At 37.2% G+C, this 17,510-nt stretch overlaps 1 protein-coding gene across 2 annotated transcripts in view; it reads right to left on the bottom strand.

The window, feature by feature from the left end:
- Positions 1-749: 749 nt before the first annotated feature.
- The window catches only part of LOC131254899 (uncharacterized), a 58,481-nt gene continuing 41,720 nt past the window's right edge, over positions 750-17,510 (bottom strand). The window contains exons 12-15 of one of the 2 annotated variants that reach the window (XM_058255604.1): positions 7,670-7,765; positions 2,715-2,782; positions 1,366-1,411; positions 750-966 (exon numbers count right to left, since the gene is read on the bottom strand). In XM_058255604.1, the coding sequence (XP_058111587.1) occupies positions 895-966; positions 1,366-1,411; positions 2,715-2,782; positions 7,670-7,765 (282 nt within the window). In that variant the 3' untranslated portion in view covers positions 750-894. Of the gene's footprint in view, positions 967-1,365; positions 1,412-2,714; positions 2,783-7,669; positions 7,766-17,510 lie in introns of those variants that run through there. The other variant, XR_009175979.1, reaches the window with a different exon arrangement.

The following is a 17,510-nucleotide window of genomic DNA, read 5'->3' as shown; positions in this document are numbered from 1 at the left end:
GCTGGTCTTATAATCATGGTTTTGATCCATTATATTATGAAAGTAAGGTGGGTTTTGAGGGCCTTGGATGGTTTCGTGCAGGTTGTGGTTGAAATGTGTCTTGTTGGGAAGAGCAGTGTCTTAAGAAACAGGTGTCTGAGGATTATGAGGAATTTGAAGGACGATGCAAAAGGATTTTGTAGAAAGGGCGGTTTCATACATTGATTTTCTCTATTTTGGTGAAACAGTGTAAATCTCTGTGTTTGGTACTCGTGCTTAGAATTAAAAAAGTAAAATAAAAGAAAAGTCATAGAAGCATTAGCTGCTCGCTCACATAACTGCGGTGAAAATGCAACTGGCTTGGAGCGACTACAGGGTCTGTAGTATCAGTAAAAATACAGTTTGCACAGGAACAGGAATTTGCACATGTAGGGGCAATAATTCGGTGATCCAAGTCAAAGATTTGGTGGGCCCCACTGTGGATGGGACATGCTCCCATACTTTCCAAGGTTGGAAGATCCCAATCTTTAAGACTTTCAAGACATCCCTCATCCACAGAGCAGCTTGTCAGATCAATGGTTTGGACCATCGCAGCATGGCCTCCACGTGCAAGGAATCCTGAGCATCATCAACCCATAGGACACAATTCTCTAATGAGAAATAGCAATTAATGTGGAGGCTTGCAGACAGTCTTTCCAGATTCATAAATGACAAGGATCCTTCCCATTTGTTATGACATACCCAAAAAATTAAACAGGGAGATTAAGGTATTCTTAAGAAAGTAGAAAAGCTTCTTGAATTAGGGAAAATCGAGAATGTTCACATGATAAACCTGCCAAAGAAGGCAATTATTTTATAGTACTTGTTGATAATGAAGCCAATCGAAGGAAAAGAACACAAGGTTTCTCAACGTAATCAGTGGTAATATTTGCTTAGGAGAATCTCAGAGTACTCCCCAAAGGTAAGAGTTCCGTTCGGTGGGATTAACTGAAAACACAAGAAACATTTTTAGAGAAAAGCTGTAATTTCTATAGAAGGAATGCAAGTGGCCATGAAAACTGATTTGATAACCAGCTCTATAGTTTTATACCAGTTTGTCATTTCCTACTTTGCAATAAGTAGGAATTCAAGAACACACGAAATCAATTGTAATAGTATTTAGAGAGTTATAGGAGCCTGTCAGAAAATGCCATTATGGTGTAAGGGTGCAATGCAGGCCGGGTGCGTTGGTTGAGTGTCAACCTTGGGTCCATCATGTTCGGGTTGACCCAAACCAAAGTTGCAACCCTATTGTGGTGAAGTCGTTGAATGTGCATATGCACTAGAATGGTAAAAGATTAGTCCCAAGAAGCAATATATGGAGTGTGTAGATACCAGAACACATACCTCCTGATGAAGATGTACCTCTGTAGGAAAATGAAGATTCTCATCCCTAAGAAACAAGTATTGTGTTAGTTACAACAAGTATTTGAATAGAAAGAGAGAAAGTATCATGTGTTAAAATGCTAACATCTTAGTTATCAGACACCAATCTCTGTGCATGGTGCACATATTCGAGATTCAAGCTGTTCATTTGCTGAGCCATACCGTCAATGTGGTTGTGCCAAAAATCACTATATGGAGACTGGTGCTCGCTATCTAATTTGACATTGAGAGAAATTTTTCGTAATGTATAATGTCAGAAGAAGGGTTGAACAAAATGATAGTTTACATAGCTTCGAAGCTCAAAATCTTCTACCGATGCAAAAAATAAATAAATAACAATAAATTTAAATTAAAATTAAAATGTAAAAAAAGAAAAAGAAAAAGTGAGTCTCTAATACTACATCACTTATCTCAAAGGAACAAACTTAAATCAATGTCAAACAGATGAAATGCTGTCCGATTATTTGAGGGAAAAAAAAAGGGACACCACAAAAGCATTTATCAGGTTCGCAAGATCCCATGATTAGGATTGAAAAGTCCGATGCAACTTGTAAATGAAATTAAGCCAGCAGTAACAACAAAGCAGACATGCACAAATAGATTAATTTAGAAAATGCAGCAGAGAATATTAGAAAGAATCTTCTTACCTTCAAGGCAAGAAAAGCAAACATAATAAAACTAAATGTCACCAATCGGCTCTAATTAACCAATTTTACCTTGTGATAAAACTAACTATTTTCTACGTAACTGTTTCTTGACCCTCAATACATGGTATTCGACAACAGCAATGGCAACGGAAACAGCTGGCATAACAGCCTCCGTATGACCGTTAACATACGGGCTGTAACACCCATTATGTCCGTATAGCTGTCAAAAACAAAATCGAAAGAGAAAAATGTATCGGCCTTGTATCACCCAGTATCGGCTCATAATAAGCCTGTAAAAGCTGTTATGACCGTTAAAGGCCCATTACAGGCTATTCTTTTCCCAGATCAGGCATCATGGCCCTGTAATGTGCAATGGGTCCCACCATTACATAACCATTACCGTTATGTAACGACCCCTTTAAAGGCATCATGTATTTCATTGAGCAGTGGGTGGTTTTCACTTCCATGTTGTATTTGTTTTTCTGTTTTCATCATAATGTATCGGTTGATGGGTCACATTTTTTAGCTGCTCAACTGAACACAAGCATAAAGAACTGACTGGGGCTCTAATAATAACCTATCCTAACAAAAACATTTCTTCGCAAATATAATCATTCTACATCACAAATTGTTTCAATCAGTAAACACCTATACAGGACTTACCAGTCAGGTTGCATGAACAGAGCAAAAGTTGAACGTTCCACGCCTAAAGCCTTTTCTCCTTTAGGTGCCTACCAAGAAACCAAGAAAATGTCAAGCAGATTACTGTATAATATGCCAAAAGACGAGATAAAAATAAGAGGGGGGAAAAAGAGTAGGAGGTACAAAGTAGGAAGCATGGTCATTCATCTTGCAGCCATTTAGGTTCTTGTTACTGGATAAATGAATAGAAAGTAGTAACCTAGAAATCATATTTGGGGAGACGTACCCCATAACCATTGTCCCAATACTGGAGAGTGATCACCATCGGTACATTTTGGGACATAATTGAAATGCATTTCAGTTAGGGTCGAAATGAGTTTCATTTTTGTCAGAACAAATTTCTCTACAGATGGAAAAAGTTTCAAGTGTTTACGGTAGAAGGTCAACTGCAGTTGAGAAAAGTTAATTCATATTAGAAACATTAAATATAAACGCACTCCTAAAGTACCCTCTATCATACATACATACATAGAGAGAGCGAGAGATCTCAAATCCAACGGGTTGGACTACAACAGTCCACCCAGTGAATAGCTTCCAACTTTTCATGCGTGTGCAACATCCAACTCGTCCAATAGGTTTGCCTTATCATGAGGATCACCTTGTGCCAAAATCGGCTATATCTACTCATTTAGTGGACCACCCTTGTATTTTTCTACTTATCCATGGCCAGAAAATGTTTTCTATGGTGTGGCCCACCTAGTATGGATGCTGATTTTTGCATTAAGTAATCCTTGTGGTGGGGCCAACCCATTGGGAGAGCTAGATGTTACATGCACTTGATAGGTTGGAAGTTATCTACTAGGTGGACCATACCTTGTGATCCAACTGGTTGGACTTGAGACCATTATTTTATATATATATATATATATATATATATATATATATATATATATATATATATATATATATATATATATATATGTATGTATGTGGTGGGTGGTGATCCAACTGGTTGGACTTGAGACCTTTATTTTATATATATATATATATATATATATATTAGAAAATCCTTATCTTTTCAATATTCATCAACTAAACAAAACAATTAGCTATTTATAGTGCAAAACTGTTAGTGTTGTTTTTAAGGGTGTAAGAACCTAAATACATTCTATTTAAAATTTTAAATATGCCAAAGATTCTTTTTTTTTTTTTTTTTTAACACAATACATCTTACAAAAACACTATTTGATAGAAAAGGTTCTCATTTAAAAACTTTTCCCAAAGAAAACTGCACCCCCTCGAAGTGTTTTCTTAGTAGGTAGGCAGATCATAGATGGTGCATCGGTGGCTCACGAGTGCATCGACTCCTGCCATAGGGCCAATGGTAAAGGTATTATTTGCAAACTTGATCTGAAAAAAGCTTACAACCATGTTGATTGGATGTTCCTCGACTATATGATGTCTCGGATGGGTTGCGGGGCTTGATGGAGGAAGTGTATCCAAGCATGCGTTCGATCAGCTAAATTCTCCATTTTGATTAATGGTTCCCCGTTTGGCTTCTTCCAAGCTTCGAGGGGTCTTTATTAGGGGGACTGCCTTCCCCCATTCCTATTCGCGGTTGTTTCCAAGGCACTGAGCATACGGTTGATTAGGGATGAGGACACGGGGTTTTTTTAATCATTCAAGGTAGAGAATGTCACTTCCAGGATTTCCCATTTCCAATTTGCAGATGACACGATTATCTTCCGTGAAGTTGTCAAGTCTATGGTGGACAACTTGCAAAAAATCATGAGGTGCTTCAAGGTTGTCTCAGGGCTAAAAGCCAACATCTCTAAGAGCAAAATTCACAAGATAGATTTGTTTGATGCGGAAGTTTCTAGGATGGCTGAAGCTTTCGGCTGCAGAGCTAGCTCACTCCCCTCCTGGTATCTTGGCCTCCCTTTGTGTTGGCAAACTGCCGAAGCACCTGTGGGATGAGGTCATTGAGAGAAAGGAGAGGGAGCTCTCGTCTTGGAAAAGCAAGCATCTGTCCTTAGGTGGCACAATTATTCTCATCAAAGCCGCATTCTCAAATCTACCTCTGTATTTCATGTCCTTGTTCAAATGTCCATCCTTAATCTTGGCTAGAATCAAAGGCTAAGAAGGGATTTCCTCTAGCAAGGAGTTGCGGCAGAAGACAAGTTCCATTTGTGGGAAAGGAAGGAAGTGTGCAGGCCATATATAGAAGGTGGCATGAGTATTAGGCGCTTATAGGATGTAAAGTCTGCCTTATTGGGCAAGTGGGTTTGGAGATTTGGGACTGAAGAGGATAGTATTTGGAGAGCCATCATCGCAGGTAAATAAGACGTTTCTGTCATGGATTGGAGGACCAAAGCTTCCTCCCTCCACAAAGCTTCTCGCATCTAAAAGGTTATTGGCCAGTTAGCGGTAACGTTTTCAAGGGTGTTGATTTCTCGGTCGCTAACGGAGTGTGGGTTGGATTCTGGAACCACATTTGGATTGAGGAATCGTCGCTTAAATTAGAGTTCCCTAACCTCGTTGCCTTCTCTATTCATCTGGATTTATCAATCACCTAGTGTTTCTCCGAGACAGGTGACGGTGGTCCTTGTGTAACCCCCTATAGGCGTAATCTCAATGATGTTAAGTTGGTTGAGTTGCTGAGCCTCTTATCTCGCCTCCAAGGTATCCAGTCGTCCTTGGGTGCGGACTGGCTGAGAGATAAATATGAAATTTTTTTCGTCAAATCGTTGTTCGGTATGATCTCCCGAGGGTTGTCTGGTTTGAGTTGCTCCCATTTAGGACTAATATGGTCCTGTGGAGACCCCCGCAAGATATCAATTTTCACTTGGCTTGTCAGTAGAAAAAGGGTACTCACTGTTGACAACTTGTGTAAACGGTGCAGGGTTCTCCCTAATGTCTACCTTATGTGCGTGAATGATGCTGAGTTGGTGGATCATCTCTTCATTCACTGCTCCTTTGCTTGGGTGTTTGGAGCGGCATCCTAGAGGGTATTCAAAATTCCATGGGTGATGTCGAGGTCTGTGGAAAGGTTGTTCCACTCTTGCCATGAAGGCCGTCCCGAAAAAAAAAAAAAAAAAAAAGGCAAGTCGAAATGGAGGCTAGCATTGCTTGTTGCTTTATGGTCTTTTAGGGGAGAGAGGAATAGTCGTTGCTTTAGGAAAGGTGTTATGCCTCTCTTGGTTGTCTATGGTGGGGCCTTAATGTATCTCAGGGAGTGGGTTCCTTGCTCCTGAGGTTTTTTTTTTTTTGGTCTGTTGCAGCTTGCCACTTGTATTCTTTAGTCTTTGGCTTTTTTCTTAATAAAATCTCATTACTAATAAAAAAAAAGTAAAAAGATTGTCTTCCCCTCATTACCTTTTTATTTAATAAAGCTACAACCACTGCTTATTCAGTGGTCAAAACTTACTTAAACCAGTACTAATTTAGGGCTATTTTGATAGGAAAGTTAGTATTTGATTTTTGCCATTCTTATATTTTCAAATATAATTCATGCATACATGACAATGCCGCCCACATGCACGAGATCCAAGTCCAACTCATTCATCCGTAGGGTCAAAAGGTGGCATCTATGCCAATGTGGCATGTGCATGTGAGAGGAATGCCAAGCGTACTTTGAGGCACATGTCTGAGATGCAAGCCATTCAGCATATATTGTGCATAGTGACGTAGAATTGGACTCACCTTTTGCATGGTTCTGATGTAGTCAAGAAATGCATGTAGAATTGGACCGTTGGTCATGTTTCCATAATCCAATTGTGGCCAGCATGATGAGTGGACGAGTCAAACTTTTGGTCCACAGCATTCTCATGTCCACAATTAGTGTCAGAGAACGTCCTGAATCCTGGAATGTGTACCAAGTTGGCATGAGCAACACAACATCCTCCGTCCATCTCACACGTGACTCCACTAAGCATCCACGTGGCGCACCAACCTTTTCCCTAACATATTCTTCAGTCAAAGAGGCAAATTTGTCTTCTGCCCTCCAACAATAATGTTGTAACTATGTTGGAGCACTTCATGAAATTTATGGGACAAGGCTCTTTCTTGTTGAGCATGAAATCCTAAGTAGTTTTTGGCAAAGAAATCTCCAAGGCTCTGTTTGGTTATCACTTAAAAATGATTTCATCTCATTTTAGTTACAATAATTATGTATTAGAGATCATAGTTTATATATATGGGTGCCTTGCAGTGGTACCGGGCATATGCTGGGCCCCATCATGTTTTCATGGGATCTGACCTGTCCATAATAAGATATGTCGCCTCCAAAAACCTCCCATGGCCCAAAATTCAGCCATATCCAAAACTCAAATGGGCCACAGAAAGAACATATTGACGTGGAACATACACCATTGATCAGCGTGGGGAGCCCACCGTATTGTTTAGGTGTAATCAAGGCTGTTTAGACCATCATCCAATCCAGATGAAGGTCAGGCCAACATTCAGGCTGTTCTGCAACTCAGTTAGGCCCCTGTGAAATTCAAGCATGGGTGTTCCCTCCCAACTTATTCTGTTTGCTGTGGCCACCTTAGTTTTTGATCAAGCTGAGTGTTGGGTCCTAAGGGTTTTATAAGGTGACAAATCCAATAGACAGGTTAGATGGTGTGAATACATCACATGGGCCCCACATCTGCCTGGTACCATCGTAAGTTTACAGTGGTTAGGTACCACAAGAGAACACAACTATATAAATTATGGGTCATCAACATTATTTTCAATCCTTATCAACACCTCTAATACATACTGTTAACTGAAATGGGTAGTCTTTCAATTATGCTCTCTTTAGATATTGGTAATCAGTCATTAAAAGATATTTTATCCCCAGTAGAATGCATCGAGTGGCTAGGACAAATGATGAGCATAAGGCGCATCTATCAGTTTTCATGATCATACATTACAGAAAAAAAGCTTCTGATAAGATGCATAATAGAAGTACAACACTATATTACGTAAATTACCTGAACACAATGCGGTGTTGCACACAGATGACCTCTTGATATTATTTCTGTAGTTTCACCAATTTGATATGCAATTTCATCTTCTCCAAAGATAACCTAATGCATTAAGAAGACAATCAGTTAACGTGTAATTCCTGCTCTATTTACAGCATAATAATTAAAATTTTCTGAGGTGACATCAATTCAAGTAGTTATTTTTGAATACTACTTGAGGTCTAATAATTCAGATCATCCATCTCTCACATGCCCCAAAAGGACGTTAAAGTTGGATATGAAGCTCATGCAACCTATAAATGATAGGAGGGATATATTAGGGAGAATGTTACATCAAGCACATTTAGTCAAATCTATAATTTTCTGCATTTTAGCTTGAACATGGGAATTTAAGTTAATCCATCAGTGTTACAAGTCCAATAAACACATTCTGAATTCCCATGCAGTAATTTTATTTTATTTAAAAAAAAAAAAAAAAACACACACACACACACTAGGACAAAGACTAAAATAGTCAAGACCCTAGCCCTTCAGCATACTGTATGGGGAATGCCTCAAAATCTGATGAGCACACAGTGGTTAGAGGATGCCTCAAAAGTCTTAAAGATTGAGAGATCCTAACTTTCACGACCTAGATTTCGGGTACTTGGTGTGTACTTCGGATCTGAGGTCCACGTCATGACTTGTACGCAAATTGTATTTAAATTTTTTGATATGTTTATACAAAATTCGCCTAGCTAGTGGTACTACCATAGGTTTAAGTTCCATTCATACTCGGCCAAATCTCATGAATAAGAAATCGACCATCAATTCCAATCATCAATTATTAACATAGCTAAAGACCCTCCCATTCAGGGTCTTATGCAACAGAATAAATCTCTTCCAATAGACTTGAAAGAAAGAAATACTAATCCAAGAACATCAAATGGAAGTAAAATGATAATCATGGTTGGTCTAAGGCAGCAACTTCTTTCTTCGTCAAGTAGGGTCACATGTCCCTTGAGTCCTTTTTTGGCTCGACCACGTACTCCTATTCTTAAGCCACTGGCTCACCCTCAATCATATCTGTACGATTTTACATCAATACAAAGCAAGGTGTGCCAAAACGGTTACGTACGTAACGGTAACGGTGGGAACCATTACGCATTTCGGGGTCGTATCGGCCGATACCCAATTTTGTACCCGTATCGGCCGATACGGGCCCGTTACGGGGCGTAACGGTAACTTTTTTTTTTCATTTTAAGCTCTATTTTTGTTGTTTTTTTGAAACCTCTTGCTTCCAAACTGTTTCTCACTCCTACTACTAATTTCGACCAACCTTGGCTAGGTATTTGAGATAAAAACACATTATATTACAGATTTTTTTGAATCAAAGCTCGGTGGGCCATTTTTTAGAAATTCGTCAAAAATAGGTATTTATACTTTTTTTAATATGTTTTGTTGTTTTAATCATGTCATATGATGTGTTAATCATAATAGAACATGTTAATGTGCATTTGCAGATTTGGGGTGCCATTTAATAATTTTTTTTTCATTTTTTTTATTTACGAATGAATTTTGGCCCCTTTTTTTAAAATTCGAAAAATCAATTTTTAATGGTTGTTTTGCTGTTTTAATCATGCCATTTGATGTGTTAATCATAGTAAAACATGTTAATGTGCATTTTACAGATTTGGGGTGCCATTTTATATTTTTTTAATATTTTTTTCTCGTTACGCATTTATTTTGGCCCTTTTTTTGAAAATTCGAAAAATCATTTTTTAATGATTCTTTTGCTGTTTTAATGATGTCATATGATGTGTTAATCATAATAGAACATGTTAATGTGCATTTTACAGATTTGGGGTGCCATTTTATATATTTTTTATATTTTTTTCTATTTAAGCATTTATTTTGGCCCTTTTTTTGAAAATTCGAAAAATCATTTTTTAATGATTCTTTTGCTGTTTTAATGATGCCATATGATGTGTTAATCATAGTAGAACATGTTAATGTGCATTTTACAGATTTGGAGTGCCATTTTATATTTTTTTAAATATTTTTTTCTATTTACGCATTTATTTCGGCCCTTTTTTTTGAAAATTCGAAAAATCATTTTTTAATGATTCTTTTGCTGTTTTAATGATGCTATATGATGTGTTAATCATAGTAGAACATGTTAATGTGCATTTTACATATTTGGGGTGCCATTTTATTTTATTTTATTTTATTTTCTATTTACGCATTTATTTCGGCCCTTTTTTTGAAAATTCGAAAAATCATTTTTTAATGATTCTTTTGCTGTTTTAATGATGCCATATGATGTGTTAATCATAGTAGAACATGTTAATGTGCATTTTACATATTTGGGGTGCCATTTTATATTTTTTAATATATTTTTTTTTCTATTTACGCATGAATTTTGGCCCTCAAAAATAATTCCAAACACCTAAATGTAAGATATTTTCATATTACATTCATTCTAATATATCTATCATTGATAGTAGATAGTTAGAAAATTAAATATATGAATTTTGTAGTCAAATTCAGGTTATCTGGTTCATAAATTCATCAGACAGTCCAATACAACTTCTCACCAAAGAGTGGACCGTTACACCACCATAAACATGTTCCAATTTATAAATGAATGCATATTTGGAATGCTTAGAATATTCTGGATTTAATCCATATTTTTTCATATTTTTTTGGCAAAAAAAAAAAAAAAAATTGCGCCGTTACGGGCTGTTACGCCCCCGTATCCGTATCGGTTTTAGAGGTCACCGTTACGTCAACCGATACCGATACGGGACACCTTGATACAAAGTAAGCTGGCCAGGTCTAGTGAGAAGTCCCGACATGGCTCTTCACGTTAAATTAGAATAGAATAACAACAATCATATACACTATAAGTTTAGAAAGAAAATGCAAATGTTATGCAATGCGTGATTGCATGAATGCATCAAGTGAAAATTCGTCTACTTGCTTGAGTTGGAAACCTGTCAACCCGCAACTGCCCCTTGACAGGCTTCTACCATTTGGTAGACATGGGCAAGGCCCGCATCTACTCATTGAATAGGCTTACACTAGTATAGTGGGCTTCCGGTAACTATTTTACCAGGTGTACCATCCAGGTAGATCCCCCAAGAATTCAGCACATGTTGTGCATGCAAATGATGGATGCACAAGCATGTCAAGTAGTCATGAATGATATATCATATAATCATTCCCATTCTCATATTTGAATCATTTAAGTTTTCATGCTAACTGATAACATCATCACAACCCTCAATTTATAGTTATATCCATTCAGCAAATTAAATCACTAGTTACAATTACATGGAAAATTAGATCATAAGTTCACCAACACAATAAACAGATAATTATCTATACTAGCATATTGAACAAATCACATCATTAATAATACAGCAATCAAAATTATACGTTCGGTCAAATCCAATAAAAGATCATAATAACAATGTTAAAACATGTATACAACACATCATCGATAAATCTAATTTAACTTAATGGAGAGAAAACACATCGAGATCACTCGTCTTGATGCGGTAGAGATGATTCCATAAATAAATGGTTTGATTTGAATTAGAATTCCCTAAAATCACATAAAAAAAATTATTTTCTAATCTCACTAGTTCACATGATGAGGCCCACCTTTAACCGGTCTAAATCCATTTAAATTAAAAGATATCTCATTTAAATGAATTCATAAATTAGGAAACAATATTGTAAAAATTAAGGTATTGTTGGAATTTAGCCCCTAGAATTTCTGCAAATTCGGGCTATTTTCAATAACAAACTTGAAAGTTGATTTTTCTGAAGGTTCGGGCAACATTCTGTAACGTTCTGAAATTTTATGCCAGAATCCCCCGACTTCGCGAAAAAATCTATTTTAGCCTTAAAATTCTGATTTTTTATGTAGTTTGTGATGATTTATACGAAATTTTGGAGATTTATCTACTTTGATAATTTAATGTTCAAATCATATTTGATAGATGGATCAAGGCCGACCATTGATCGTCGCTTGATTGATTTCAAGAGACAACCAATGATCATCTTGATCCGACCATCCATACATTAATTTATTATAATTCCTAATGGGCACATTGATTGGTCAATGCGGCCCACTAAATAGTCAGATCGATCATCGAATCTGGATGTCGTCATCATCCGATGTTCGAATTTTGATAGTCGGTCCAGATCGAGTTAGATCTCAACCATCTAATGGTTCCACACAATAAATCAACACATGATTCATTGTCTACCATTACCTCAAATCGATGTGGCCCATCTAATGGTCCGATCGGTTTGAAATTTGGGATTTTAATTAATTTTGTTCTTAGGAGTCTGATGAACAACGAGGATTTAATCACACGTCTCAAATTAGGTCATATAATTCTCTGTGCCAAGTTGTAGCTTGCGCAGAAAATTACTCTTCCGATATTAATTCAATTTCCTTAAATTAAGGAAAAACCTTGGTAAATCTATGATCTGTACGGTCCATTGAGGTGTTGAATAGGTCTGATTCGTGAAAGCATTACATGATTAAGTCTTAGAAAACCCGTGAGCTGTATAGATGATATTGATCGTTGTCTATCATTGAAAAATCTCACCTTCTGCACATCAGCCCTAAAGCCATGCGCATCAGTGTACCTTTCCACATGGATGAGTTAGACGTACACAATGAATGCCTGATTGATCCAATCCGTCTAATGTGTAGATCAATACTAAATTAAACTACTGTACAATGAAAACAAAGAGGAGATCATTGTACTAACCAATGTTGTCGAATCGCATATGCAATCATGTGCGATCGCACAATCGCATATGCGATCACATTTTTATTTTTAATTTTTGAAAAATTAATATATATATATATATATATATATATATATATAAAAGGGAAAAATTCAAAATATATATATATATAAGAAACTAATGAGAACTTTTCTAAGTTCATAGATAACTAATTTTACATATTTAAAATACATTTGAGAGAGATAAACTCAATTAAACATCAAGTCATCCACATTTAACAATATAGTTAATAAGAAATAACAACAAAATCAACAAGCTATTTATTTATTATTGTAGAAAAATCAACCATCTTCCTTGAAACTTGAAAGTGCTTGAATCTTGATCTTCCTACTTCCAAGAGAGAGGGAATGTAGGACAGAGAGATTAAGATCACTTGGAAGTAGGAAATACGAGAGAGAGAGAGAGAGAGAGAGAGAGAGAGAGATAAAGACCACTTGTAATTACGAAATATAAGACAAAAATAGAGTAAAAGAGTTTTGGAGTGAGAATATTGCAAATGGATGAGATTTGGAAGCCTTTTATACGCAAAATGTTTTTTTTTGCAAAAAATAAAATAAAATTCAATGTGCCATGGCCAATATGCAATCACATATGCTGTATGCAATTGCATACATCGCATATGTGATTGCATATTTTCGCATTGCCACATATGCGATCGCATATGTGCCATGATCGCATATGCTTTTTGCATATGGATATGTGATCGCATATGCACATATGCGATCACACATGACAACAATGGTACTAACCTAAATAGGCGAATTCCAAAAGCCTCTCCCACTTTCTCTCTCGTTTTTTTTTCTACAATTTTCTTTCTTTGGTTCTTTGAGTCTTGGTAGGACTATCTCTCTCACACGCTCTCTCCTTAAGAGAGGGTTTGTTAGGAGACCACGAGATATGAGGAAGAGTTGGGATAAGGAGAGATAAGAGAGATGAGATGAGATCGGCGAATCTCTCTCCCTCAAATTTAAAAAAAAATAATAAATAATAAATAAATAAATAAAAATCAGGCGTTGCATTAACCCTTCATTCACTTGGCTACAAACAAATGGTAAGAAAAAGAAACTACAATGGTCTGAAAAAGGCAAAAGAATGGATCATCCGATCTGGAAGGTTTTGGGGGCATACCTTATCCATAGTGGGAGGCATTAGACCAAAGGTCTGGATCACCTAACCAGGACCCCACATGCATGGAATGCCATACTCAACAAATTGTTTGTCTTCTATCTTTTTGCATTATCAAATTCACTCTGCTCTATCTGACAGTTTCGATTAAATGAGCCAATTTGCAATTTCTGACAATTTGGATTAACTACAATATGTGTGATCGTTATCTGGTAAAATCTAGGAACCTACAAGATTTTCTGAAAGTTAGGATTAACTCAGACAATTAAGTCAAACAATCAAGGTGATGATAAGCCCTCTAATAACAATCTTTGTTTGCTTGACGGTCATCCTCCACAATGAAGATCTGGACTGGGTTTCTCTTACCAGTCAAGAGAACTCCCTATAGCACATCAACAAAGCTGGTTTATGTGATAGTACATGGAAAAATATGTCGTGTGTGACTATGGCCAATACACAGAGACACTACACAAATCCTATCTCCTTTTGCCCTAATCGCTCAACGTACACATAAGTTAAAGGCACTTTGAGCGATTAACTTTTACATGTTATTAATAAAAGGGGTGTGCATGTGGGACCCAGTGATGTGTTTTCGGAATCCAAGCCCCCATCCATCACGTGTCACCTCAAGAAACCTCCCGACCCAAAAAATCAGCCAAATCCAAAACTCAGGTGAGTCATAGCACATGCAACATGTTGAGGGTATGCCCATAGTTGGTCATAGTGAAGGGCCTACCGTGTTATATGTAAAGAATCTAGTTTGTTCAGACTCTTCAACCAGGCCGGATGAAGGGTCAAATAAAAAATCAAGTTGTTTTATGAGTCAGGAGTGCCCCTGTGAAATTTAAGGATCAACTTTCCCTCCCTGCTCATTTCCTTTCTTGTGGCCCACTTCAATTTTGGATCAGGAAGAATATTGGGTCTTAGGGGTTTTTCTAGGGCCTGTTTGATTTTCCATGATACGTGTAAATCCCTGATATATAAGTAATCATTACTTTTTCACCTGGTTTGGAAGGGTGAGTAATTCCACCTTGAAAACTGGTCCAAAAGTGTTAACTTAAATCTGTGGGGCCCGTCGTAAAGTATATGATATATCCGTGCCGTCCATCTATTTTATATGAACATTTTGGGGCATGAGCCGAAAAATGAGGCAGATCCAACGCTCAAATGGCCCACACGAAAGGAAACAATGGCCTTAATTCGTCTGCCGTTGAAAGTTGCTTCCTTCACTGGGCCCACATTAAGGTTTATTCATCATCTAACCGGTTCACAGGGTCACACAAACATGGATAAGGGGAAAGCACAAATATCAGCTTGATCCAAAACTTCGAAGGACCCCAAGATGTTTTTAATGGTAGGCATTCGATTCCCATTGTTTCTTGTGGTGTGGTCCAGTTGAGCTTTGAATTTGCCTCATTTTCAGGCTCATGCCCTAAATTCAGCTGGCATAACAAATGGGTGGTGTGGATAAGCCGCATACATCACAGTGGGCCCCACATTTATTTTGTAAATTTCTCGATTTTAGTGTTAAAAAAGTAAGTTGTCACTGTCTGCATTGGGAAAGATGTAGTAATTAACTAGGTAAATAATTATTACCCATTAACAAGGTAATTAGAGTTGAGCTGAAAAATCAAATAGGCCCTTAGGTGACATGTAAAATGGACACGTTAGTGTTAATAGTGGATACATCACATGGGCCCCACATCTGGCTGGTACCACTTTGATGTTAGAGTGGTACTAGTACCATCGGCGAGCACACCTTCATGAATAGCCGATTCACATTTACACTAGCTCACCATATTACTAGTCAGTCAAATTGAAGTTTTAATGATCTCTTCACCAGCATTGCACATTAAACTTTATTATTTAAATAATAATAATAATAATAATAATTAAAAAAAAAAAAAAAACTAACAACATCAGAATTTTTTTTTAAGGATATATTTAGTCGAAGATTAGTAAAGGAGTTAACATTTCATTCAGAGAAGAAATCCTTGAATTGAAAAGCTTCCATAAGTCATGAGTTCTCATAAGAAGAAAAACTAATAAAAACTATCCTTTCTTTGTTTGGAAATGTAGTAAATGATGAAGAAAAGTGAGAGGAAAAAGAGGAGAGGAGAGAGCTTAGAATGTCTACACACCCCCACATCGTTTTATTATAATTAGGGCAATCACTTAATACAAGAAAATTACAATTATACCCCTCTAACTAAAAGACAAAATAAACCATGACTTATGGGCCTAAAGACTAGTCCAAACATATGAGGACCGCATGAGTGACCATGGGATCACAACGTGTGGTCATAATGCATCAACAATCCCCCTCAAGCTGGAGCATATATATCACAGATGCCCAGTTAGACAGAATATGTTCGGATGAGCCCAACTTAAAGCCTTATAAACATGCTGTCACTTGATCTTGGGACTTGACAAACAACATGCATATTTCCTTGTTAGCAATCTTCTCCTTAATGAAGCGACGGTTGACTTCAATGTGCTTGGTTCTGTCATGATTGATTGGATTGTTGGCGATGTAAGATGTTGCTTGATGATCACAATACAATCTCATAGGAGCATCCACCATGAACCCGAGCTCGCAAATTATTATCTTCAACCAAACAAGTTTGCATGTTGCATGGGCCATAGCCATGCACTCTGCTTCTATGCTAGATCAAGCAACAACATTTTGCTTCTTGTTTTTCCATGTAACTAAATTTTCTTCTACAAACGTACAATAACTTGTGGTTGACCACCTGTCAGAAGGACAACAAACCTAGTTTGCATCAGAAAACCCTTCTACTCTTAGATGTCCATTTCACTTGTAGAGGATTCCATGACTAAGAGCTCCCACTAAAAATCTAAGAATGTAAAGCACGACTTCCATATGAGGCATACAAGAGGCATGCATAAACTAACTACATTAACTGGATACGAGATGTTTGGTCGTGTAATCGTCAAATGAATCAATTTTCAATCAGCCAGCGATATCTCCCTGGATCATCAAATAGTTCCCCTTCATTTATACTCAACTTTAAATTAGTATCCATGGGAGTTCCCTAGCAAACCTGTCTCATCTAAGAAATCCATCACATACTTCCGTTGCATCAAGTTAATTCCCACTTTCAACCTTGCTACCTCAATATCTAAAAAGTATCAAAGGCAACCTAAATCCTTAGTGCAAAGGTGGTGTTGTAAGAACTTTAGCTCGGAAATACCTATATTATCATTGCTAGTAACAATGATATCATCCACATGTACAACTAACACGATAATGCCTGTCTTGGCTTGTTGAACAAAAACCAAATAATCTACTTGACTATGTTTCATCCCAAACTAAAGTATTGCCTTACTAAATTAGCCAAACCAAGCATGAGGAGACTGTTTTAATCCATAGATTGATTCCTTCAAATGATAGACTTTATCTTACTCCCCTTAAGTAACAAAGTCAGGCAGTTGCTCCATATACACCTCTTCAAATAGATCTCCATGAAGGTGTTCTTCACATCAAGTTTGTACAGAGGTCAATCTAAATTTGCAACAATAGAGATCACCACACGCACGGAATGAAGCTTGGCGACAGGGGTGAAGGTCTCAGAGTAGTCAACCCTGAGTCTGAGTGTATCTTTCTGCTACTAGTCGAACCTTTAAACTATCCATCGAGCCATCAAGATTGTACTTGATTGGGCCAGTAAGTCACTTATAGGGAAGTGACTTATCACCCCCAACCCTTGCAGTTTCCTGGAAGATTTGCCCGTAAGTGACTTATAGGTGAATTTCCTCCCCCAAACACCACCTATAAGTCACTTTCCTATAAGTCACTTACACTTTAGAGAAGTTACAATCATCCAAACAGGCCCATAGGAGAGTTGAAAACGGTTGACATTGAGGATATATTATAGAAAAAGGAGTT

The sequence above is a fragment of the Magnolia sinica genome, chromosome 1 (assembly GCF_029962835.1).
Source record: "Magnolia sinica isolate HGM2019 chromosome 1, MsV1, whole genome shotgun sequence".
In the NCBI taxonomy this organism is placed as follows: Eukaryota; Viridiplantae; Streptophyta; class Magnoliopsida; order Magnoliales; family Magnoliaceae; genus Magnolia; species Magnolia sinica.
This window is presented reverse-complemented; position numbering and strand designations above follow the sequence as displayed.